Here is a 25,849-nt window from a genome sequence, read left to right as displayed (position 1 = left end):
AAAATTGAAGCTGTTCCTTACCTCTAAGCATGTAATTGCACTTTGTTGGGTACAAGTTACTAAGCTAAGGCAGATCAAGTAAAAGGGTGAAGTCAAAACTCATGGGTTAAAGCATTTTAAACCCACCCCAGTGTGGATGCTTCTCATTCAGGAGTAAAGTGAACTTAGTTTGCTGTAACTTAATCCTCCTTGGCAAGTTTCACATCCCATGCAGCACTGTGACAAGGTGCGTCTCCACTGCAGTCAGGAAGAGTGATTGTAGTTCACTTGGGCAGACCCCAGCTGGCTTTGATCCATATATGCCGAAAACACCTCTGGACTGCAGTGGAGTCATACTTACAGTGGAGCCGACTCTTGCTGAAAGCTGAGATTCTCATGCCTCCTCTCCCCCATGACTCCAGGAGCTGGGGCTTCAAGGCACACACTAAATATTGTGAAACTCAATACAATTGTGAGAGTTGGCAATGCTGAAGTCCATTCTTACTGGGAACAGCCCTTCAACATGTGCAAAACTTTATGTGCTTAAATCTCAGACACGTCAATCGGACTTAAGCACATTCAGGCAAGTTTAGCACATGCTTAAGTGCTGTCCTGAATAAGGGATGCTGTGATGAACGGGGGCCTAAATAAATACATAACAAAACACACCACCTCCAAATTGGATCTACAAAAAACTCACACTCAAGTATGACAAAAGAGCATGTCTGAACCTCTTTCCCTTCCAGCAGCCCCTTCTGGCTCCCCACATATAATGTGGAAGAAGAACTCATTGTGCTAACTGGCTTGAGCTTCCATTTTGTAGTTCATCCCCCCAGATCTCTTCTTCGGAGAGAGAGCATATAATGGTAGGAGGAGGCCTCGTTTCATAGATTTATCCTTGGATCTTTTGTCCCCTGCAGCCCTTTCATGATTAGTCTAAAAGGGTTCAATATGAACCCAGGCAGGATGTTGTTATAATCTATACGCCAGCATGAGGAGAGGCATGTGAGCCAGGCAGCAAGCTCCCTCCATTTTAATCTTTTAAATCCAAATGAAAAAAATAAAATAAATAAAACAACTCCTCCGATGCAGGTTGGAATAAGCAAGAGCAGGAGTTAACAGTGACCATTAAGCTTCATGAAAAACTTTAAAAGTCCCTTTGTAGTGGGTCTAATAGGCTGATTAAAAACCAACATTCTTTGGAACGAAATGTTTTGCATATCTTAGCGCTAACCCTCGATGCACCAACATTTGATTTAATGTTTGGATTTTCTTATCAGGGAATTTGCTTTAATTACAGCAGCTCTAAATTAATTACCACTGGTTAATTCTGACCATAGAGAGCTCTTAAGCAATAACTCCCAAGGTAAATTATTTTCCCAAACAGTCCACACGCTCTGCTTCCATTAATGTATCTAAATTCCACTGTGCTCCCCATTCTGCCTTTGGAAAGGCGTGATTCTGTTATCCAGGCTCCAAGCCTGAAACCCTCTGGACACATTACTTAGCAAGCGTAGAATTTTCTGTTCACCACAGGGAGAGTCTCCACGCCCATTTCAATCCTGACGCTTGGAGTAGACTAAACCACCAAGGATGCAACCCTGCTATGCTGAACTCTCTCTCCAGCTCTGTCTCACACAGATTGTATGGCTAGATGAGACCACTGTGATCATCTGGTCTGAACCGCTGTATAACACAGGCCTGAGGAAGGTTTACAGCACTATTGTAACAAAGCCGTGGCCACCCAGGACTTCAAGGTTACTACCGTGCTGCAGCCAGGTTAGAACTCCACAGTGACAGCAGGGGATAGTGCAGATCCACAGCCACGCGTCCATGATCCACAGACCCCACCCCAGCTGAGCTAAAAGGGCACCTCTTTAAGCACTCAGCAATAAGGATCTGTGATAAGGTTTTCCAAAGGGCGGGTCGCCCACCAGTGGCTCATGGGAAGGTTCCAGGTGGGTCACCACATCCAGGGCTGTATTAACCTATCCCTGGGACCTGGCCTCAGTAAATATGCACTTCTTCCAGGCCAGTGCAGATGGGAAGTCTGGACAGGTGACTGTTGGAGAGTGAGATCGCCTTGCACTACCCAGTGAGCCGGGTCCCAGCTCCCTGCTTTGGATGTTGTGACCTGCACACGGGGTCACAGCGCTGCTCAGGTTTGGCCTGGCCGCCCCTCTGTCACAGACATGGTGGGTGGCAAAGAAAAGACAAAATGCAGTTTGGGGGTCACCTTAATAAACAGTTTGGGAACTAGGGGCCAATGAGTAGTGAGTCATGCACACACACACACATGCTCATGTGCACACACACGTGCATACATACACTGTTTGAAAGCCAAGCCTGGAATAAAGTCAGAGGAGTGCTGACATCATAATGTGACATGGCTTCCTCTTTGCTGGATGGCAGCACACACAGTACTCCAAGAGGGAGTTTTGCATCTGAGGTTTCCCATTGTACAGGGTGAATAAAAGAGCAGGATTTCCTAGATAAGGCACCTTCACCTCCCCAAACCTATGGCTCCTGTACCAACAGGAGTCTAGCCAGTAAATAACAATAGTACCTTGCATTAACTCATTAAATCTTCATGCTTACCCCGCGAGATAGGTATGTGCACTGCCTGTGCACAGATGGGAAAACCACAACACAAAGAAGTGAAGGGATTTGCCCAGGGAAAACATGGGGCAGAGCTGTGAAGAAAACCCAGATTTCCCAGCCCCCAGGTCTGTGCTTTAATTTGATGTGAGCAAAAAAGACAAATTGATGCGTAGGTGGGTCTGAAAGCAGCCTAGCTCCCACCGCAATGCAGGAACACGTGGATTTTTCACCATCACTATGCACTCAGTAACAACACACCACTGAAGAATTCCTATTATCTTAAATGGGGGCAGGAGCTGTAAAAATAGCACTGTGGGTTTCTATACTGATCCTCTGTCACTGGCCACCAGTTCAAATTTGGTCAAGGTACAAGCCAAAGGATGGTTTGTCTAATGTCACAAGAGATCTGCAAATCCATCTGGGTTGTTCTTTTCCCATCGGCATTGGTAAGAGAAATTCTGCCTATCAGAACGTGGCTGACAAAATTCAGTGGATAACGCAAGAGACAGAAGAGGATCTAGCTCGCTCCCCTCTACTTGGAACGATGCCACAAAAACTTGTTGGTGTCAGTAAAGCTGGCAGAGGCGGCTTGTATACATAGGAAGCAGATAGGTGGAATAGAGAAGTTGCAATTGTTGCAAACTAGTAACCACATGACCTCAGCTGTGTTCTGGCAGAACGACTTCCCAAATGCTGCGGAATGTGTGCTAGAACCATAGATTCCAAGGCCAGAAGGGATAATTATGATCATCTAATCTGACCTCCTGTACACAGGCAGAGAACTGTCCCCAAATAATTCCTAGAGCAGATCTTTTAGAAAAACATCCCAATGGTCATTGATGGGGAATCTACCATGATCCTTGGTAAATTGTTCTAATGGTTAATTATTTTCACTGTTAAAAATGTACCCCTTATTTCCCATCTGAATTTGTCTAGCTTCAACTTCCAGCCATTGGATCATCTTATATCTTTCTCTGTAAATTGAAGAGCCCATTGTTAAATATTTGTTTCTTACGTAGATACTTATAGTGTAATCAGTCACCCCTTGTCCTTCCCCTTGCTAAGCTAAATAGATTGCGCTCTTTGAGTCTATCCTTATAAGGCATGTTCTCTAGTCTATTAATCATTCTTGTGGCTCTTTTCTGAATGCCTTCCAATTTATCGGCATCTTTCTTGAATTGTGGATCCCAGAACTGGACACAGGATTCCAGGAGTGGTTGAAGCATGGGCCATACTGATGCAGAATGTTATGGAAAAGGCCTACACACTACACTCTCTCATCTAGACATTGTTTGCTTCTTTCTCTTAATCTAAAATAAAAGTCAGCCTGATGGGTTGCTCTTTGTGTATGGAAAAACACGGACATCTACTAAGTTCTTATTTCTTCATGATATCCTGCTTTTTCATCCCTAGACTAGTAATATTCCTAAATATTCCATCTTTTCTTCATCTCTATTATATACTATAAACAACCTCATCTCTTTACAACCCTATCTATCCTTCTCACCCACATACCCTACTTCCTCTTCTGTTTGGATGTTCCTTGCTCTGTCTATCTCTTCCCAACGCTTTCAAGAGCTTTTCTCCTCATCCCAAGACTCTAAACTCCTCCCTGCAGAAGTATTTCTGCTGTATTTTCATACCTCAACCTGCTTTTTTGCTGCTCTGAATCCAGCACAGGTATTATTTCCAGGGCTGATGTCATTCGAGTTACCAGAGATCAATACACGTATTAACTGTGTTAATCAAAAGTCTGTGCATTTCCACTCCGTCAATAACGACACGAGACTCACATGGGCCTTTTCTCATGCTCTACACAGTGAAACCCTTTGACACACGTCTAATCCTCTTCAGAATTCTGCCAAGCTGTTGGCCTTAATTACGTATTGTGGCAATGAGTTCCACAGGATAATTCTAAGTTGCGTACACAGGAATTTCCTCTTAAATTTGCTGCGTTTCACTTCCAATGGGTGTCTGCTTGCTCACTGAAGCCAAGAGCTTGGTAAAATTATTTACGCAGGGATGAGAACATCCTATTAGACAGGAGTGAAAATCCATAAGGGATGTGATCTTACCATCTTCAGGGCATAAACCAACCACTAATTGACAGGGGATAGGAAGAATCTTTCTCAACAGGTTACTCCGTAAGCATTCACTATCAGGATTTTTTGCTCCTGCCTCTGAAGTATCTTGTATTAGGTGGGAACAGAATTCTGGACTAGGTCAACTCTATGAGTCTTACATTCCAATTTATCTACCTCTTCGTATGGAACCATTTGGTCCTGATTGGCTGGGGCAGGACATCACAGATACAGACCGTGGATTAAAATTAGACACAGAATGCAGCTGAACATAGGAGGTATCTATATTTGCACTTGTCCTGCGTGAACACAATCAGTTTAGGGGCCGCTCATATTTACGGTTTATGGATGGAAGAACAGTACAGCAGCAGATATAGGTCCCCTCTCCCAGATAATGGGAGGCCATCGGTCATTACTTTACACAGAAAATCTTGGTCCACAAAAGACTTTTAGAACTTACTACCTGATCTGTGCTTGGAGTATCTGTAATGTCATTCATGCTTCTGCTTTGTGCATGGCCTAAAGAAAGCACAAGGGAAAGATATTGTAAGAAACATTTAGAGGCTACAAACCTTCTATGCACAACTTCGCAGGCCCATATTGTGCCCTTCATCTGTGCACCTGACAAGCTGCTGAAAAAGGGGACTGAGTAATGGTTGTTCATTTCTATAGTAGGCAGATTCTGGTTCCATTTACACTAACATAAATCTGGTGTGGGACACCTGGACTAACACCATATTTAACATGGCATCAATGTGATCTGAACAGAGTTATCCTGGTAGAGTTCACTGGATTTCTACCAGTGTAACTAAGATCAGATTCTGGTCATGTTTTGACACTTATCTCCTATACTGCATTGGCCAACCTTTGCCCTCACATTTGCATTTACAACTCCTGCTGAGTTAATGGGTATGGTAGGGATGGGTCTGGGGGTAGAACTTTGCTCCATTTTTTGGGTTCCTTTACCATCTTCCTGTGACACATGTTGCCCCAGCTTCCATCTTTTCTCATCAGGGCTTTCTCAAGGTCTGTGCTAAGCTGCAATTCCAGGACAGTTCATATATGTAAAATCAGTGGATAGATAATGAAAGCTTTCCAAACAATCCCCTTTAGGATCTATTTAATGTGACAGATGGTGACAAGCCACTCATCTCTCAAAATATAATCAAGCTATCAATTTCCAGGAAACGTTACTCCCAAAAATCAAGATATCATATACCATGAATGCCTAGCAATAAAGAGGAGGGGGAGGGATTCATTCTGTTATTCACTCTAATTTTTTTCCCTCCTAAAGGGCTATAATCAACTTAAGCTCATTTTTTATATTGTTTTGATTTTCAACAACAACCCACCCCAAGTCCCTTCTGCCCAGTTTTGTGGTTTTACAATTTCCTAATTTTCAAAATATATTTCTCTTCCGAACCCAAAAGGGAAAGCCAATTGTTTGAAAATACAGGGGGAACAATGAAATTGACTCAAATGGAGACACAGTGCTGACAAATATTCAAAGTTAACAAACTGGAAAAAACAACCCATAAATGATTTCCCCATCCTAATCTCTTTTGGTTACAGTAATTTTAAATGTGACTTGTAAAAATAGCCTGTAAAACATTTTCAGACAGCTAGGATCCTGGAATAGTGACTCCGGAAATCTGGATTCAATTTCCAGTTTTGCTACAGAGTTCTTGTGTGACCATGGCCAAGTTAGGGTTGCAAGGGGTTGGACTAGATGACCTTCTGAGGTCCCTTCCAACCCTAATCTTCTATAATTCTATAAGTTATTTAGGACCAGCTCTTTAAAGGGAGACAGGTAGATAAATATCTTCTTAAATCTGGTCCTTAGTGTTGTCATGCTTTGATTCCCCATCTGAAAAATAATAATTCTTCTCTTTCACTGTATGTTTGTCTCATTCATTTAGACAGTAAGCTCTTTGAGGCAGGGATTGTCTTTTTCTATGATACATACAGCACCTAGCACAATGCTGTCCTGATCTCAGATGAAGCACGGAGGAGCCACAGTAACAACAAGTGTGAGTTTAAAGTTGACAGGCTCTCTTTATTTACTTCCTGTTATGATCTTGGAACCAAATGATTTTAAAAAAATTAATTGAACACATACTGCTTGAACAGAACAGCTTAGTCAAACTAAAAGAACCAGTTCAGGCCTACACAAGTTATTGAGCTGGGTGCTAGCTTCCAGCCGGAATTCTCCAATTAATTTGGAAGCTGCCGTTTTTAAGCTGGTGGCAGGAAGCTGGTCTGAGGACATGTCTACACTACAAGTGCTATAATAGCAATGTTGTAGCATAGATGCTTCCTACATCAACAGAAGCGTTTTTACTATCTATGGAGTTAATCCACCTCCCCGAGTGGCAGTAGCAAGGTCGATGGAAGAATCAGGAATTAGGTCAACTTAACTATGCATGGGTCAATCTACCAGCAGTGTGAATTTTTCACACCTGTGAGCAATGTAGCGAGGTCGATCTAAATTTTAAATATTGACAAGGATGAAGCAGTTAAAAATTATTATTATTGTTGTTGTTATTTGCATTTTGGTTTGTTTTCCTTTTCTGTTACCTTGCAATCCCCTTTAAAGCTTTATACCTCATGGGTCACTCCACCATCATCCATAACAGGAGACTTAGTGTGGAAATAGATGGCCAATTCCAAAGTTCCTTACTCTGTTATTACTCAATTCTCACTCTTCTCATCAATGCTTTCCCCTGACAAAGTGTAACCCACTGGTGAACATGCGTATCAAGTCCTCCGCTATCATGATCTACAGAGGATATGAGTTGATACGGCCGCCAAAAAAGGCTCAGGGCTGGTTGCAAAGCCATGATTTGTAATTTTAAAAACCTTTAATTTTTAAGGTACACTTTGGAATGAGTTCCACCTGACAATACACTGCAATTACACTGTGGCTATGCTTTTTGATAGCTATAATTACCACCAATTCATAAAAATGGAAGGAAAAGGACAAGGCCGAGGAGAACTGCAGTGGAAATTAAATGTAGTTAAACAAACCTTGGCTCCAAAAAGAGATGTAATAAGATTAACACCTAGAGGTGTAACAATCAATGAGTCTGTAATGTAGTTCCCCTTCCGGTTTATCTGAATTACATGTAATAAGTTATTGAAAATCATAGCCACAGTGTAATTATGCTGTAATTGCATTGTAACTGCACTGTAATTGCAATCACATGATAAAGTGGAATCCATCTTTCTCTAATCTCTTTCAATTACAGTAATTTTAGAGTTTACTTAGAGCAACATTTTCAGCTGGAAAACTGATTTTCAAACAGACCATTCTGGCTTTCTCACTCTGGGAAATAGTTGTTTACAACTGAGGCCCACAGAGATTATGTGATTTGCCAAATGTGAGTCAGATGAATAACTGGGGTTAGAACTCCGGAGTACTGAGTCCCGGCCAAGTGTTTATTCGGCTAGACACCGCTGCCTCTCTAAACAAGGAAGTAGCTGTTCTTCAACTTACGTAAACGTCCATAATTTGCATTCTGTCTCATTCTAAGATCTTCGGTGGAGCGGTGGAAGCTGGCCCCTGTTGCTGGACTCCGGACAGGACTACGATCTGAAAGGGAGAGAGCATTTAGATCATATACATGTGCATAAAGACGCTGTCAGCAAATGCCACCTGGGATCACGTAAGACCAACAATGAACACAGCTTGTCATTTTCAGGTATTGAAACTTGGCAAGGGGTGAAAATTAATTATCCAGCACTTAACATGGACTGATCGTTTAGATGTCACACACCTACTGATATTTTGACAATGAATTCAGCATCATTTTCCACTTTTGTCCCAGGCAAAATAATTTTTCTGTTAGGAAGAAACGGTCTTACCTCTGACAGGTTATTTTTTATTTTTTCCTTGCTGGGTGAATTTCAGTCCTGTGCAGAAGGCCCTATTTCGAGGCGTTACGTGGCATTTAACTGGTGCACTGGCCCTGTGCTCTCTCTCGGAACAAGGATGAACATCTCAAAGTGTGAGTACGTACTTGGCTACAAACTTGGCTAGTTGGCTACAAACTGGCCTTTGTGCTCAGATACTCTGGTTCTAACTGAGGACAGAAACTGACCAAGCAAATGGAACGTGGTTACCAGTTCCACTGGCAAGCTGTGTGACTGACTGACCTGTCCTATGTTATCCTGAACAGCCATTTGGGAATTAAGATAAACTTTGTTGAATTAATTTAAACCTTATCCAATCAGGGGCACATTTGTATTAAAAACACAAGTGTGTGTCTGTTATTATGGCACTGTGTGTACTGTCTCTAGTGGGGGTGGGGGTGCTAATGTACTTCCTCTATTATCAACCCTTTGAAGCCACCCCTGGATTATACTCATTGAAACTGGGTTCTCTAGAGACCAAGAGGAAAAAAGGGGGCTTGGATAAAGAGCTTGGTTTTAAACTGGCTCAGAGCTTCCTGATCCAGCAGATGGACAGACAGGACCCACCGGTCCATGGAGGGCCCCAATTTCTATGGTAGGGTTGGAAGGACTGGGGCCTACTCAGGCCCCAGAAAGTGGGGCACTTGTTCTGAGCTGAAGCTGTGATGAACTTGTGACCACAAAGGAATCCCTGTGGGTTGGGGGTTGAAGTTCCTGCCAGAATCCATGTTAGGCTGGGGGTGATGTCTGTTAAGCTTATCAGCCGGTGTGCAGGTTCTTTTATCGTTTTTAACATGATTGCTCTGTAATCTTTTTTACCTTAAGAATAAAGTAGGCTTGCATAGGAAGTGCTGTGTGGTACCTTGTAGCAACTACACCTGTTAACCATCTCTGGAGAGCAAGCAAGCAGATGTCCTTGAGCAAGCAAGCAGACGTCCTCTGCCTGTGCTGGGAAATACCCGGTGAAAGCAGGGAACTGTGCAGCCTGGAGATACCCTGGTCAGAAGGGAGAGAGAAGCAGTGTCCACCCAAGAAAGGGGATGGATTGCCTGAGAGTGGGTGTCCTTGACTGGATCACAGAGGGGAAATACAGGGGCAGTTGCCCTGAACAGTGACGTATACAAGGGGACTTGGTTTACAATAGATAGCAGCTCATTCTCTCATAGCAGTGTTTGGCTCTGTGGGGCTCACGAGCAAAAATTAGTACAAACATGTCTTCATCCCTAAAAAGAGTGGACAGAATTCTGAATGCACACAAAAGGGCCCAATGCTGATATTGCTCACACGGTCTTGTAATCCATTCACTGGAGCCACTCATGATTTACACTGGTGTAAATGGATCAGAGTGAGACCCAGAGAATAGATCTTTTGATTAAGAAGGTGCCATTTTAAACACAGACACTGTTTATAGTAGAGCTACGCCGCAAGTGTTTATGGAGATTCAGCGCCTTCCCAATGTTTAATTCAATGCTGCTGCCAGTATGGGATATTGTCCTGCCACAGAGAACTCCTCACTAGAGTTGGACAGGAACTGAAATTTGCATTCCACAGGAAATTCCGACATTTTGAAAAAATAACCATTCTGAATCAGAACAAAAATTCCCCAAATTTCCTGCAAAATGAGAATTCCAAAAAATGTTTCTAGTATCAAAACATTTTGTCTTTTGTTATATTTAAATATTAAATATAATGTATACATAATATTCTACATACAATATACAGAAGATATAAATTTTTTAAAAAGCTATATTTATATATAAAAGTAAAAAAAAAAAAAAAAAGGAAACAATGTTTTGATACAAAATGTTTTTGACATTGTCAAAATGAAGCATTTTGAGTTTTTCCTATTGAAAACATTGTTGAAATCGACATGTTCCCATGAAACATTTAGATTCACCTGCATTTTTCAATGGAAAACTGATCTGTCAAATTTTTTTTGACCAGCTCATTGATTAGCTTGAAATAACAACAAGAATGGCAGCTGTATTACCAGCGATAACAATCTTCCCTGCAATTTAATAATGGGTCCAATGATGTACCCATTAAAGTTAGTGGCAAAATTCCTTTTTAATCTCAGTTCTGCTACCCTGCTCTCCCTAGATACATGGCTGTCTCACTGAAGTCAATGGAAGCATGCACACAGGGCCAGCAGGCTATCGGAGATTACATCTCATGTGTGGGTGTAAAGCCTGAAGTTTGCACTTTAAGTTAGTCTATAGTGGACTCAGGTCAGTAAATCCAAGATTCCACCAAAGGGCCTTCATCTGAACCTGAGTTAATGGAAATAGTTTCCTTACAAGGGCTAAAAGCAGGAAATTTAATCACACAACAGACTGGGTTCATTCTGTAGAGCAAGCAAACCAGTGACAAAAGTGCAAATTTCCAGCACAGTTCCCTATCAGCATGCCTTAGCCCTGACCTGGAAGAAACCTGATTTGGAGATCAGTTTTCATTGCTCAATTCAGTCTTTGGCCCCTCTGCTGGATCTGCCACCAAAGGTGCCATTTAGCACCCCATGGGATGATGCTACTGTGATGGGGACCTCTACTGAGACCACCAATTTGTTTTGCATAAACCGACGTCAGAGGAGTAACTATTTTTGTTTATGAACCACCTCAGAAGGATTTGAACTGGCAACCTAGATTTTACAGGCTGTAAAAGGGTGGCCCTACCCTATAGTGCCCGCTTCTGGGCAAGTGAGGCTGTGCAGATGCACTACCTCAGTTTACCTTCCCCAAGGCTCCTTAAATAAACTCCGCCAGGCCTGAGTCCTTTAAACATTCCCCCCGTCTCTAGTTTATTTATATACAGTGCACCACAACACTCAATCCTGGGGCTTTCACCCCTTTTCCCAGGAGAGACTCCTTCTCTCCCCTGGGTCACTTGCAGGCCTTCCTGCCTGGACCCGTTGTCCCCTGGTGTCTCGATTCAGCCCTGGGGCTTCTCCCCTTTACCCAGGAGAGGATATCAGCCTTCTGTTCTCTAGGAGCCCTCGAAGTCTCTGCAGTTTCACTCTGCCCTCAGATTCCTCTCCCCATTTCACTCTTCATAAGGTCCAGGTGCCTTCTCTTAAGCCCAAATGAGCAGCAGGTAATCACTCACAGGTGCACTGGACCCTGCTCCTTCTTAAAGGGGCCAGTCACTCTGTGACATAGGATCTAGATCCCATTACTAATTCTCTGTGCCATCTTCTGGGCTACTGTGGGTTCCATTCATAGCTCTCAGTTATGATCTCATGATCCCTTCTGGCCTTAAGCTCTATGAATCTATGAACCACCAGCCTTGTTATTATCACTTACCTTGGCACTGCAGTCTGGCGATGGAAGGTGTTTCTGGGAGCCAAGGGCCGGGGGTTATTCACCCTGCGGGGGTTGCTCTCAACATGTCCTGGCTTGTGGTCAGGTGAAACCTGGCTGGGCTGGGTAGATCCTTTTCTCCTCCCTCCCCAGCTACCTCATGGCCACACAGAAACCCTCTGGTGGCCACATGCGGCCGCGGTGGCTGCATTTGAGAACCATTGCCCTAGACTGCAACAGAAGGTTCACCTGAGTAAAAGAAATGAATAAGGAGGTTGGGATTCAGCCACGTGTGAGCTGGATCTTGTGAACTCACTTGTGTTGGATGAGACTGATTTGCCAATGTCTGCCAAGGAGCGGTGGATTGGCTTCTTGGTCTGGTGGCGGTGTTTCCTCAGGAGCACGTAACTTATTTTCTCCCGCAGCTCTGGCTTGAGCAGACCATCCTCTATTTGCTTTTCAATAACATCATCTGAAAGAACATTGGAAGCATGTGTGTGACTCACTGGGCTGCGGCATGGCAGCTTCTGTTGCCAAAGAAATCCCCTTCCTTGCAAACTCTAGAACTGCATCACACTCCAATGACTCACGGAGTTTAAGGTCAGAAGAGACCACCATAAACATCTAGACCTCCTGCACATTGCAGGCCACAGAACCTCACTCACCCACTCCGCTAATAGACCCCCAACCTCTGGCTGAGTTATTGAAGTTCTCAAATCATGATTTAAAGACTTCAAGTTACAGAGAATCCACCATTTACACTAGTTTTAAACCTCCAAGTGACCCGTGTCCCACACTGCAGAGAAAGGTGAAAAACCCCCAAGGTGTCTGCCAGTCTGACCCGGGGGAAAATTCCTTCCCGACCCCAAATATGGCGATCAGTTAGACCCTGAGCATGTGGCAAGACCCAGCAGCCAGACAACTGGGAAAGAATTCTCTGTAGTAACTCAGAGCCCTCCCCATCTAGTGTCCCATCACCATCCACTGGAGATATTTATTTCTAGCAGTCGCAGATCAGCTACATGAAATTGTAGCTAGTCTCATTGTACAGAATCTATGTGGTCTATAGAGTCTAAATGGTGGGACCAGCTAATCACAAATAAGATCATGCTCATTCTTTACTCAGAAAAAATCCCAGTTGATATCCTCACTTCCCCTGGAGTTTTGCCTGGGTAATGGAGTGTTGAACCATGGCCCTGTTACTTTCCTTTTTTAAAGGTATAGTGCCTGATCCCCATTTGCCGTGTTCCTTATGTCATCACTTACACCTGCATGATATCTGTGTAAAATGCAACCATTTGGATTTAGGAGGGTCTTGCATTAACTTTGCATAGGTGTCAAATGATGACATACAAGAAGCAAGGCAATCAAGCCCGTTCGGCTTAATGGGCCAACTCCTGCACTCCTCGGTCAGGCAAAACTCCACCCATGGAAGACTCAGTGCTTTGTGATTTGGCTCTAAACTTTTAAAACAAACAACATGGCAAAGTAGCAGGAAGAGAGACGCACAATTAACATATTTCCAAGATGCGCAGCATCACAATATCTGGGCATCAATGAGATCAGTAGCAATTCACAGAAGGCACTAGAATGCCATTATATGATAAAAAATCCACCCCAGCGTATAGTACATATACATCTTAGAAGCAGTTACTATTCCAAGATAATTTGAGCGGGTTGGTGATGCTGATTTAGCTGTCTTAGGCCTTCATCTATACGCAGGCTTGCACAGAAATAACTAAATCAGTTTTTACTCTCTCCTTTTATTATTTCAGTGCAAGTCTGTGGTTAGACCAGCCCTCATCTGTACTGAGAGTGACCTCTTCTGACACATAAACAGATTTTGCTGTCCTCTCTTTTTACACCAGTGTAAATTCCAGCCCATGGAGTTAAATTAAAAAGTACATGTGTGCAATGAGCACACCATCCTAGCGATAATAAAGCAAACAAAAGAAATGAAGAACAGAGATGATTAATGAATAAATAGGAATGGCAAAAGTCTACCGAGCTCCACACTAAGCATGTAACATTGCAGCAATGTGTTATAACATTTTAACACATGCAGTGGGTTGTTACTTTGAAAGACTGACTACTATGCTGTCTTTTAAAGTGCAGTTATACTCTGAAAAGGGAGAATAAAAAGGAAACCATAGAGTTCTAAATGTATTGTGCTTTCTCTCATTAACTTGCAGTGCAAATCTACTGAGTTTATGAGTCCCTTACTGTGTATATAGAAATGCCAGAGAAGTCATCAAGTCCAGATATCTGCGCTGTGGTAGGTCTAAGTAAACCCAGACTATCCCTGACAGGTGTTTGTCCAACCTATTTTTAAAAACCTCCAGTGATGGGATTCCACAACCTCCCTTGGAAGCCCATTCCAGATCTTAACCACCCATAGAGTTAGAAAGCTTTCCCTAATATCTAACCTAAATTTTCGTTGTTGCAGATTAAGCCCATTACTTCATGTCCTACCTTAAGTGGACATGGAGAACAAATGATCACTGTCCTCTTTATAGCAGCTGTTAACATATTTGAAGACTGTTACTGGGTTCCCCCTCAGTCCTCCTTTCTGAAGACTAAACATGACCAGTTTTTTAACCTTTCCTCATAGCTCAGGCTTTCTAAAACTTCTAGTGTGTAACTATATTTAATCAAAGGAGAAATAAATAAATAAATGGATGTACTCAGGTTAGAAATTAATATTATTTTCATTTCTCAACTGTCCCTCATACCCTGCTTTGCAATTGGTGCATCCTCTCTGTCTTATATTACTAATGTATAACAAAATTAACATTCAGAATAAAAATGGAAATCAAAACCCAGCATAAGAAACTGTTGGTTAGTTTTGCTGTAATATTGCATCCCCCTTTTCCCGCTTATGTTCACTTGTCAGGTTTTTATAATCTCAGAATGCTTTACAAATGTTAACTAGAGCCTTATTAACACCAGGAGTCCCAGCTTCAACCAGTAGTCACAGCTTCCTCAACACGAGTGTGTTTTTTGTTGGGCTGTATATCTAAGACCCACCAGAGAGACAAGGTGGGTGAGGTTATATCCTACTTAATATCCTGGGAGCAACACAGCTACAATTACACTGCATAAGATCCACCAGGTAAGAGAAACTAACCCAACAGCAGCAACAAACATACCTTCATGGCCTAATTTAATATTACAGTGGAGTGACAGATATTAAAGAACCTGACTGCAGAGGTGTAAATGTGTACACAAGGTGCAAGGAAAAGTGGCTGTCAAATGGAAACATATCAGAACTGTAGTGATTTACACTTACAGTGCACAATCTACTTTAGGTACCCCTCTAGCTCCCAGATGCTCAAAGATGTTTAAGTACTTAACTCCCATTGGAAACCAAGAAAGCTCAGTATCTTTGAGGATCTGGGTTTATGCTCTTCACAACCTTTAATGTATTTATCCTCACACCAGCCCTGTGAGGGAGAGCAGCACCCACTTTACAGATGGGGAACTGAGGCCCAGAGAGACTAAGGCCCAGATTTTTAACAGTGTTCAGGCATTGCTGCACTCAGAATTGCAATGCCAAACTGATTTAGGAGCCTCTCTCATTTTCAAATGGGATTTAGGAATTTGGCCTAAACAGTTGGGATTTTGGCTCCTAAGTGCCTAATCCCTTTTGAAAATGAGACAAAGGTTCCTAAATCAGTTAGGTGCTGCAATGCTGAGTGCAGCAACGCATACATAATGTTAAAAGTCTGGGCCGAATTGAGTGCCCAAGGTCACACAGGAAGTTTGTGGCAGAACAGGGAATTAAACTCTTATCTCTCAAGGTCTATGCTAGTGGCCTAACATCCTCTCTCATGGACTAAATTTGCTGTCCATCACCGTAGTCACTTGCCCACATCATCTTATTATTTACATTACGTTATCTTACTCTTTACAAATGCAATGACTATACAAGTGGATAATGAGGCTCTATATTGGCAGTTACATTGTGTGTTATTTGACATGCCATTAAAAACCCCCAAATTACTCTGAGATGAGTGACACTTTCTCTAGTTCTAGGTCAGCCTTCAGCAGGCATTAAAAGCTTCAGTGAAACTGCTTCAAGAAAACACCACCGCTATTTGTGTTGAGAGGTTAATACCGATGATCTGTGGTAAGGAGTAGCCATCTAAGTCTAGGAGCACCGTCCCTGTCTGTAGACATGTGCGTAGTTCAAACAGGCTGTGCAAAGATAACGTTGACACATGAGGTTTGCTCCATCTCTCCCCTCCTTCTTCCACCTTTTCTTCGAACTTTATCCACCTGAAACAACAATAGCCACGGTTGTGATCAGTACAGCGTACAAATGCATGGCCGGTAAATTGCACATCTGTCCAAATGGTGTATCAATCAGGTGATCAAGTGCCAAGGTGATGGGCACAGTGTAAGAACTTGAACAGAACAGATCTATCGCAATGCAGCTACTATACGGTCTATACAGTGTGCATTTTACAGTTAGATACATTTATAAGTAATAAACTGGATTAGCAACCATTGCTTCAGCAAGAGCTGAGGTGCTTTGGTAGAGTCCTGGAGGAGCCCAGGACTGTAACAGCTGAGGACTGAGGGGCATTGGCAGAGGGTGGTTTAGTGCTGGAGTAGCTAGACGATTCCTAGGTCAGGTGGTGCATTGGCAGAGCTGCACAGTTAGAGGAATTTTACAAGACATTTACCAGCAGTATTAGGACTATGTTATATAAGACACTCCTTTCATGAGTCCAACCCATAGATGGTTTTTAACGATCTTTTTTAAAAAAGGAGAGATAATACTTCACATGTACATGCTAGTCATTTCAATGGAGGGTTAATTAAATTTTGACTACATTATATGCCAAGGATTTCAGCATTAGGAAAATGAGAAATGGGAAGCGAGAGAATGCAGCATGTTGAATAAGCAAAGTTTCATCCCCAGGGACGCAGCTTTTATATAACACCTCCCTCACCCACGGAGATTGGAGTGTTTTAGCGACCCCTGTTAATTAACTCTGAGACAGGCACTCTTATACTATTTTGCAGTGACTAAATTGGGATGCTGAGCGAACCTGACATCACACAGTGAGTCAGTGGCAGAAAAGAATCTAGGATCTTTCTCTCCCAGTCCTTTGCTCCAACCGTTAGACCCGCTATCCCTTCCCAGATCTGGGAACAGACCACAGGAGTCTTGACTTCCAGTCCCTTCTCCAACTGTTAGACCATGCTTTTCTACCAGACCTGAGAAGAGAACCGCAGAGTCCTGACTTCCTGCTCCAATCACTAGACAACGCTCCCTCCCTTAAAAAAAACTGTTCTGCTTTTAATGTTCTGCATCAGTTTCTTAACATTCATAGTGAAGAGTAAAACAAATAAATGAATCAGAGCAGATCTCTGCAGGCTCCCTGAGAATATGACTCATGCTCCAACTAAGCACAAGTAATTCTCGGCAAGCTGCCTGCATTTATTTTGGAAATAAAGCCGCTATTCCTTTAAATCAGGTTTGCAGATTCCCAGCTCCATGGATTCTCATGGATTAGTCAGTCTAGGGTTTAACCTGGCAGCTTTTAATTGGTACAACTTGGATTTTGGCTCATGTCACTGCAGTGGGGACAGAGGGAAAGAACAGAGGACAACAAGGGCTTTTAAAAAAAAATAGTAGCAACAGAGTATATGCTAAATCTGCCTGGAAATACTGGAAACAGCTCTGGATTATCCAGGCTACAGTTTCAGGGAAATATCTGGTGGTTCCTTCTCCCCAGTAGCTCCTTGAGGTTGGCATTTACCGGGATCAGAGATCCAAACTATAGGGGGGAGGCAGATTGACACACCTCAGTGCCTTTGGCCCAATAGGAAAACTAATTTAGATACCAACAGAGTAAAGTAGCATTTGTCCACCTAGGGTATATCTACACTGCAACCTGAAGTTGATTTACTTTAAATCGACTTTCACCAGCTGAATTTTAGAAGTCGCAGGAGTGTGATCATACCACGGTCCTTGTGCTGGGCTCTTGCGTCCTCACTCGCCACACTTGGGTCGATATTCAAAGCAGTGCACCATGGGTAGCTATTCCACAGTGCAACTAGCTGCAGAGGCTTTCGGGAAGCCTGTCGTCCTCCCATGATGCAACGTGCTCCCACCCCCTCCCTTCTTGTCCCAAACAAACTGCAAATGCTTTTTTGCGCCGTTTTCCTATGCCATGTGCACGCCGTTGTCGGAGAGACATGGAGCCCGCTCAGCTCTGCACCATCATTGTGAGCATCACAAATACCTCAAGGTTTATCCTGCAGTATTTTCAAAGGCAAGAGAGGAGCCCCAGCATGGAAAATAGCGATGTTACTGAGGCCGCCCTGCTACAAGCCATAGAGTGGAACAATTCCTGCATGCTGCAGACTGTCATGCATCGTCTTCGGTCCGTGGAGTGGCAGTTTTAGTCCCGGGAAACAAGCACAGATTGGTGGGATCACATTGTTATGAAGCTGTGGGATGACGAGCAGTGGCTGCAGAACTTTCGTATGCTAAAGGCCACTTTCTTTGATCTTTGCATGGAGCTGTCCCCAGCCTTGAAGTGTGTGAATACTTGCTTGAGACCAGCTCTGACGGTGGAGAAGTGAATGGCCATCGCTCTGTAGAATCTGGCAACCCCAGACTGCTACCGGTCAGTTGCGAATCAATTCATAGTCAGTAAATCCACTGTTGGAGCTGCTGTGATGCAAACGTACAGGGCCATCAATAGGCTTCTGCTAAGAAGAGTAGTGCCTTTGGGAAACGTGCAGGATATAGTGGACGGGTTTGCCGCAATGGGGTTCCCAAACTGTGGTGGGGCAATAGATGGCACACATATCCCTATCCTAGCACCTGACCACCTTGCCACAGAGTACATAAACCAGAAGGGATACTTCTGGTGAGGAGCCAGAATGGCTGTTAGCTTCCCTAGTTTTCTGATAAGCCTGCCTCAGCTCTTTGATCTTAACACGGCACTGCTACGCATCCCTGTTGTGCCCCTTCTCCAACATGCTGCGAGATATCTTCTCATATATATCTAAATTTCTTTTGCTGGCTCAAAGCGGAGCCAGAACAGACTCTTCGCCCCACAGGCCAATGAGATTCAAGACCTCTGGTCGACTCCAAGCTGAAGCGCGTTTGGGCCATGCAGTCGCCATGAACAGTTCAGCTACACAGCTCTCTCCACGCTGTCTAAATCAGAAATGGACATTCAAAATTTCCCAGGGCTTGAGGGGAGGAGCTATTTCCTGTTTACGTGGCCACGTTACAGCAGAGCGCGAAGGTCCAGAGCAGTCACAACAGGGCATTATGGGATACCACCCAGAGGCCAATGGCATTTACGTTGCGGTCTGCCTACACTGACGCAAATTCGACCCATGGAATTCGGATTCAGCGCTACGCCACTTGCAGAGGTGGTTTTATTAGGTCAACTTTTACCGCGCTTTAAATCGACGGAACTTATGTGCCAGTGGAGGTGCATACTTTAGAGGGTCGACATAAGCGGCGCTACATCGACCACCATTGCCAGTGTAGACCAGGCCCTAGCAGTAAAGAAAGGAAATAGATTCTGGGTGCTGTAAACCCAATTCAGGGCAAGGCATCAGGCTACTGTTACCTCACTCATGGGATGAGGTGATGGATTTTGCAGGAAGAGATTAAAAAGTATGATGGCTGTCGCTCTGTACTACTATTGCTATATGATGGATTGTAAAGCCTGGTTAACAAACATTAATGCATCAGGAGAAGGAGACAGTGTAGTGTAGTGGTTAGAGCACAAGAGGAGTCAAGGACCCGGTTTCTAGTCCCAGCTCTAACATGGAATTAATGTGGGATCTGGGCAAGCCACGAATGGCCTCTGGATGCCTCAGTTTTCTGTGCCAAACCTGAGACATAACAGGGCCTTTATTAGGAAGTGCTGATCACCCAAGACAATGAGAGCTGCAGGAGTGCAACACCTCTGATAAACAGCCCCAAATAGGGCTCAGAAATCTGAAGCACCCCAAAAAGAGAAAATTTCACCCTTAAACTCTCCTGTGCCTCAGTTTTCCCTCCTGTCAGAGGGCAACCATAATAGTTACTCACCTTTGGAAGGCACTTGGAGATCTTAGAACAAAAAATGCTATATGAATGCAAAATGGTGCTTATTAAAACTAGAGAAAGTTAATCAATGAATAGCATTTTACATAAACACATAAAACAGAGAGTGCTATACTGGAACAGAGTTGGGAGATATTGTGGAGCTTTATTTAGGAGAAACTCAAGAAACGTTTTAAAGAGCATCAATGTGCAGTTGTTATTCAGAAAGGGAAAAGGCCTGGTTTGTTGTATTTTTCTTCTCTCCCCTATGCAGCTCCATAGCACCTTTCACTCAGTGATGTCAAAGCACTTTACAGATATTTGTTAATGAACCCTCACAATAGGTCAGCTTTAGGTCTCCTGTAACATTTACACCAGAAAACTATCCTGCGTCATCCACGATATAGCATCCTGACACTGACACAAACATCACCACATCACAATGCAACCAAGTGCTCTAATCACTAAATCTAATTCCAGAGCTGGGAATACAACTAAGGAGTATCCCCTCCCTGCTCTAACGACTAGGCAACACTCCCTCCCCCCCAAATCAGGATTAGAATCCAGTATTCCCAACACCAAATCCCCTGCTCTACTCACTAGACCACTCAATATCCCTTTAATAAGAGCTGCAAAAGCCATTGCTAAATGTATGTACATCTCAGTCACATTATTTGCATCAGTACTGACCAAGAGATTTATGGCCACTGAGTAAGATGCCTGCCATACTGAGGCTGGCCGAGAGCCCACTGATGGCAAGATATGAAGCCACCTGGAGACGTGCATTTTCTCAGTTGCAATTATCAGTCCCAGTATCATGCAGCGCTCCAGTATTGTGCATTGCAGCAGCTTCTCTCATTGGTCATCCCCAGAGCTTAGTTGATGCCTGGGTCTGGTGGCTCCACCCCTTAGGATGAGGGGAGGTGCTTTTAAATGTGGGCAAGCCCACACCTGCCCACCCGTAGTACTTCAGTAAGTACTCTCACAGCATGCTCTGCCATTCGACTTTAGGAACTACCACAATGTTAAGCTCCGATTGTGCGAGACGAAAGCTGATTGGGGTGTTGCAAGTGGTTTCGCTAGCAATGCTAATATTCAAGCTCTTACAAAGCTAGGTTAGCACGTACACAGTAGATTTGCGAAGTGCACTGCTATCCACCTCTACCAATGCATCTCAGTCCTGTGCCGGGATCCTCAATTCTGTACTCAACTGACTCACCCCTATACGTTCTAGTCGTGTGATCTCATGCAGCAGTGCTGATATTCCCAAGTCCTGAACTGGCCCCTCCTCACCCAGCACTGCCAACACTCCTTAATACTGATCTGCAGCACACCCTGTCGCTTTAGAGCTGGACTCCCCAGCCCACGCAGCTGTGCATTCCTGTCCTGCAACTCCCTTGCTATTTCACCTTCTGAGCAGGGACTGCCCCTGACTGTATGGTGATTTTTTGATGCGCCCAAAGGCAATAGCACAAGAAGCTCAAACTTATTTTTGCTTGTCACCCAAGGCAGGATTTCAACTCTGGATTGCAAAGGTGAAAGACTTGTGCATTCATCCCCCCCTGCACCTGCTACTCCATTCTGCAGATCTGACTCAACCGGCTAAATCGCCAACCTGGCTTGGGTCAGGTGCTCTGCCATGGCTTCATTCCCTGCTCAGATTCCACAAAGGTGAGCACGGCATGGAAGGCCAAGTCAATGGAGCTTTGAGAATTACACCAGATAAAGATCTGCCCACTACGGCTTCAAAGGAAGAAGATCCCCCCCCTCAAAGCCCCTTTACAAGCTACAGTTCTTGCTGAGGACAGAAAGATTCCTTCCCGACCCCTGCAATGAAGCATGAGTCCTTGTTGCCTTTGGCCTATTATGTTTCATCGTTTGTGTGATAGTTGCACCTAGGGTACCCAAGTGAGCTCAGGGACCCATTGTGCCAGATGCTATACAAACACATTCTGAAGACAGTCGCTGCCCCAAAGAAGAGTTTATGATGTGAACAGACACGACACAGGCTGGGGAAGAGGTGGGGTGGGAGAAGGACAAAGCATCGTCGTCATCATCAGCACAGCAAGTGTAATTTACAAGCATCATTAACCCAGATGTGGCAATCTAACGTCCAGTGCCTCACCCTTGGCATTTGTGCACAGTCAGCTTTCTACCCAGGTTAGACTCCCGGAGCCAAGCCTGCAGTGTCTTGATGGCTGCTTGGCTCTGAAGATGAAGTTTCCTGTTTAGGCTTGCCAAGGTTTTATTTGCAGGTAGTGCTCATGCAGCAACAGAGCTGGCTCCCGGCAGCTAAAGAAGCTGTGAACTCCTGTTCCAGGAAAGAGGAAACACAGAGCCTGCAATTTGGCAGCTTCTAAACCTGCAGTGGAAATGCCCACCTAAGGTCCTGGGCTGCCCCTGGAGACTGAAGCCCTCTATCTCCATCACAGCCAGTAGCATTGTAACGTTCTCCCCACGCTACCTCTCTAATGTGCCTGAACCAGCTCTGACGGGGTGAGAAGCGAGTCCAGTCTCCACCGCCTGTTCACTCCTTGTTGAATGAGACTCCAAATGAAAGGGCTGATTAGTGTCAGCCGTGCTGATGACTTTTAGGCCATGTAAACACATTGGCCTCTAGGACAATTGGTCTAAATGACCTGCTTCCAAAAACAGAAGGAAAGTTAACTAAATCAGTTGCCCAAACAACAGCCTTCACAATGTCCAATGCCAGTTTAGTACGCAACCATGCCAGTGCGCATTAGAATTTACACCCCTATAGTATGGACCACTGCATCATGTAGACAAGCCCATTAACTATGATCAAGTCATCCCTTAACCTTCTCTGAAACTAAATGATTTGAGCTCCTTGAGTCTATCACTATAAGGCAGGTTTTCTAATCCTTTATTCATTCTGGTGGCTCTTCTCTGAACTCTCTCCAACCTGTCAACATCCTTCTTGTGGACACCAGAACTGGACACAGTATTCCAGCAGCAGTGCCAAATAGAGAGATAAAGTAACTTCTCTAATCCTACTTGAGGTTACAGATGCTGAGATGGAGGAAGAGGAAGTGTCTTGCCTAAGGGTCACACAGCAAGTCAGTGGCAAGATCCTCTGTCTTGACTCCCAGTTGTCTCCTCTAACCACTAGAGAACACTTCCTTCCTGGAGTTGGGAATAGAAACCGGGAGTCAATTCCCAGTCCCCTCTTTTAACCACTAGACCACACTCCCTCCCCAGAGCTGGGAACACAACCCCTTGCCCAGTGGTTCAAGAACTTTTAACACTCAGTAACTGTGATTTCCTTCTGCACCTTGAATCCAGTAAGTTTTTGCATGCAAAAAAGACTGGGGTCATGTCAAGAAACTATGGGTTTTAGGATGCCACTAGGTTTTGGCAAGGTGAACGTTTTCTTGGTGATGGGGAGATTTGACCATTTCTCAGGGCTGGTTCACACTGACCACGCAATTCGGCGGCAGTTGACAGGAGTTACGCAAACTATGCAGAATAGTTTGCGTAACTGACGTCGACTGCTCAGCTTCCCTTCTGTGTGCTGTTCACACTGTGCTGAGCCGACGGGAACAGCATTCCCATCGACTCAGCGCTGCGCTACTTGAAGGGGTGGACTTACTCAGTTGACTTCCTGATCGATTGAGCAGGTCACTGGCCGCTCAGTTGATCCTGAAAGATCAATCGGGCGGCGGCGATTTTGCTGCCGTCAGTGTAAACGTAGCCTTAGTAACCTCTTTCTATCGTAGGTAGATAGAAATCATACCATCCCCAATATGAAGTACCTGAAAATGTTACAGTCTTTAATATATTTATCCTCACCACATCCCTAGGAGGCAGGGAAGTGTTATCTTCATTTTACAGATGGCAAATTATGGCACATGGGCCCCGATCCTTAAAAACATTTAGGCACTTAACTCCCATTTAAATCAATAGTGGTTAGGCTCCTAAATCCCAAGGGATATCTGGGGCAGAGCATGGATTTGAACCCAGGTCTTCTGAGTCCTAAACACGAGCCACTGGACCACCCACATCTGCTTGGCACTCTGGTGGCTGAGAGGCACCACACTAGTTGGTACAGAACAAAGGGGTCAGTGGGACACTGTGTGCGCATCTCATTGTTCCCATAGCTGCACACGTAAATCCCTAGGCACCAGAAAGTAAGTACATCCGTTTGCGCTGGCCATAAGCACACATTAGACAAGGTCATTATACGGCACAAGTGGGATGCCACCAGTGCACGTGGCCGAGAGAGAGAGAGACAGAGTTAATAAAAATCTATCCTATTAACTGCCTGACCTCATCCCATCGATCCCATTCAAAATGGCATAACACACACAAATCCCTTTGTGTTACAAAAGAGAAAGGGCTCAGCTGAGCTCAAACAGCCATCTAAATCCCTGGCGCAATAGTGACTCCTTTTTCAAAGAATGAAGCTCACCCGGAAAAAAAAAAAGAAGAAAAAAAAAAAAAGAACTAATAATGCTTACAAAACTTATGCTAGGAAGAGAAAATTCCAAATGGATTTGAGATTTTTTTCCTTGGTTAAGCTCATAATTCATAAAGCGAACACTATTTGTGGTTCCTCTAATACTTTTATTAAAAGTTTTGGGCTTTTTCTTTTCTTTTTTTTTTTTTTTTTTTTTTAAAAGATCTGGAATAGTAGAGCATGTTAACTCTTCGGCTGCCCATGGAAAGTGAGAAAGCAGAAATAATAGATGGGTTGGGCTTGATTTTTTCACTGTCTTGACATGTGGTGGAATCATTTCCAAATGGTGTAACAGAGGGTGTCAAATGCACCCATTTTCTATGGCATACTATGTCAGTTCCATGCCATGCTATGCCAGGTCCATATGATGTTATGCTATGCCAATTCTATGCAATGTCCATGCCATTCTATTCTACTGCACTCTTGTTTCACGGGTTACCAGGAATAGTAACAGCTTCAAATCTTAAATCCATTCATGATGCGAGGCAGAGGCTGGAGAAATGAAACTGAAGCCGCCTGCCCAGCATGTGCTTGAGATCCAGCCCAGGAGTCACGTGCTGTGACTGCTGCCTATCACACTCTTCAGAGTTGGAGCTAGGCACATCATTGATTTTCCAGTTTGGTTGTCAAAATGAAAAATCCAAAAAATGTTCCCTTTAGGTCAGCCTGAAATGACAATCTTTTGTTTTTTCTTACTGAAATGATAAACTGGAAAAAAACAAAACATTTCGGGTCGAATAAATGTTTCTTTCAACCTGAGACAAAACATGCTGTTTAATTTTTGGTTTTTTTTATACTCTTTTTTTTGTCTTTTTAAAGTAAAATCCAGCTACATTTCCATATAAAATGTCATTTTGAAACAAAAAGTTGAAATGTTCTTTTTAGACTTTTTTGGAATACCCTTCTCCCCCCCTTTTTTGGCTGAAACTATTCTCTGAATTTGACTTAAACTTGCAAACAGTTCTGCTTGAGAATCTCAGCTATTTATCTGAAACTGCATTTTTCGGTGAATAAACTATTCACCAAAAGAAAAAACAATTTTTAATCCAGTTCTATTTGTAACTGCAGCCTTGCCCAGACCAAGGATATTAAATTAATAAAACTTGGGGTCTTTTTATTTGCTGTCTGGTGGCGGAGCCTTTAGTGTTTGCTTTTTTCCTCTGCAACCATGAGGGCTAGAAACTCCTTTCTTGCCACATCCCTATTTGAAGTCAGCAACTTTTATAACCTTCTTCCAAAACTCATGATCATATGCCAGGCGGTTATGCAGATTGGTTTCTCTGAGGTCTGCTGATATTTGGTCCATGTACCTAGTCTTTGGTCTCCCTCTTGTTCATCTTCCATCCATAGTCATTGCAAGAACTATCCTACTGATATAGCACTCTGGTATCTGCCAGATACGCCCATACCAACATAACCAAGCTTCCTTCAACTT

General features: G+C 43.7%; 1 protein-coding gene across 1 annotated transcript in view; it reads right to left on the bottom strand.

Annotated features, from left to right (window-relative positions):
- Positions 1-25,849, bottom strand: part of SLC4A5 (solute carrier family 4 member 5) — an 83,850-nt gene that overhangs the window by 38,300 nt on the left and 19,701 nt on the right. Inside the window, exons 3-6 of the mRNA XM_067532322.1 lie at positions 15,987-16,147; positions 12,186-12,341; positions 8,158-8,253; positions 5,125-5,180 (exon numbers count right to left, since the gene is read on the bottom strand). Coding sequence (XP_067388423.1) covers positions 5,125-5,180; positions 8,158-8,253; positions 12,186-12,341; positions 15,987-16,147 — 469 coding nt within the window. The remainder of the gene's footprint in view (positions 1-5,124; positions 5,181-8,157; positions 8,254-12,185; positions 12,342-15,986; positions 16,148-25,849) is intronic.

Source organism: Emydura macquarii, unplaced genomic scaffold (genome assembly GCF_026122565.2).
Source record: "Emydura macquarii macquarii isolate MOO-44397 ecotype Brisbane River unplaced genomic scaffold, CSIRO-AGI_Emac_v2 contig_3257, whole genome shotgun sequence".
Taxonomy (NCBI): Eukaryota; Metazoa; Chordata; order Testudines; family Chelidae; genus Emydura; species Emydura macquarii.
The sequence above is the reverse complement of the archived record's forward strand: the minus strand, read 5'-3'. Positions and strand labels throughout refer to the sequence as shown.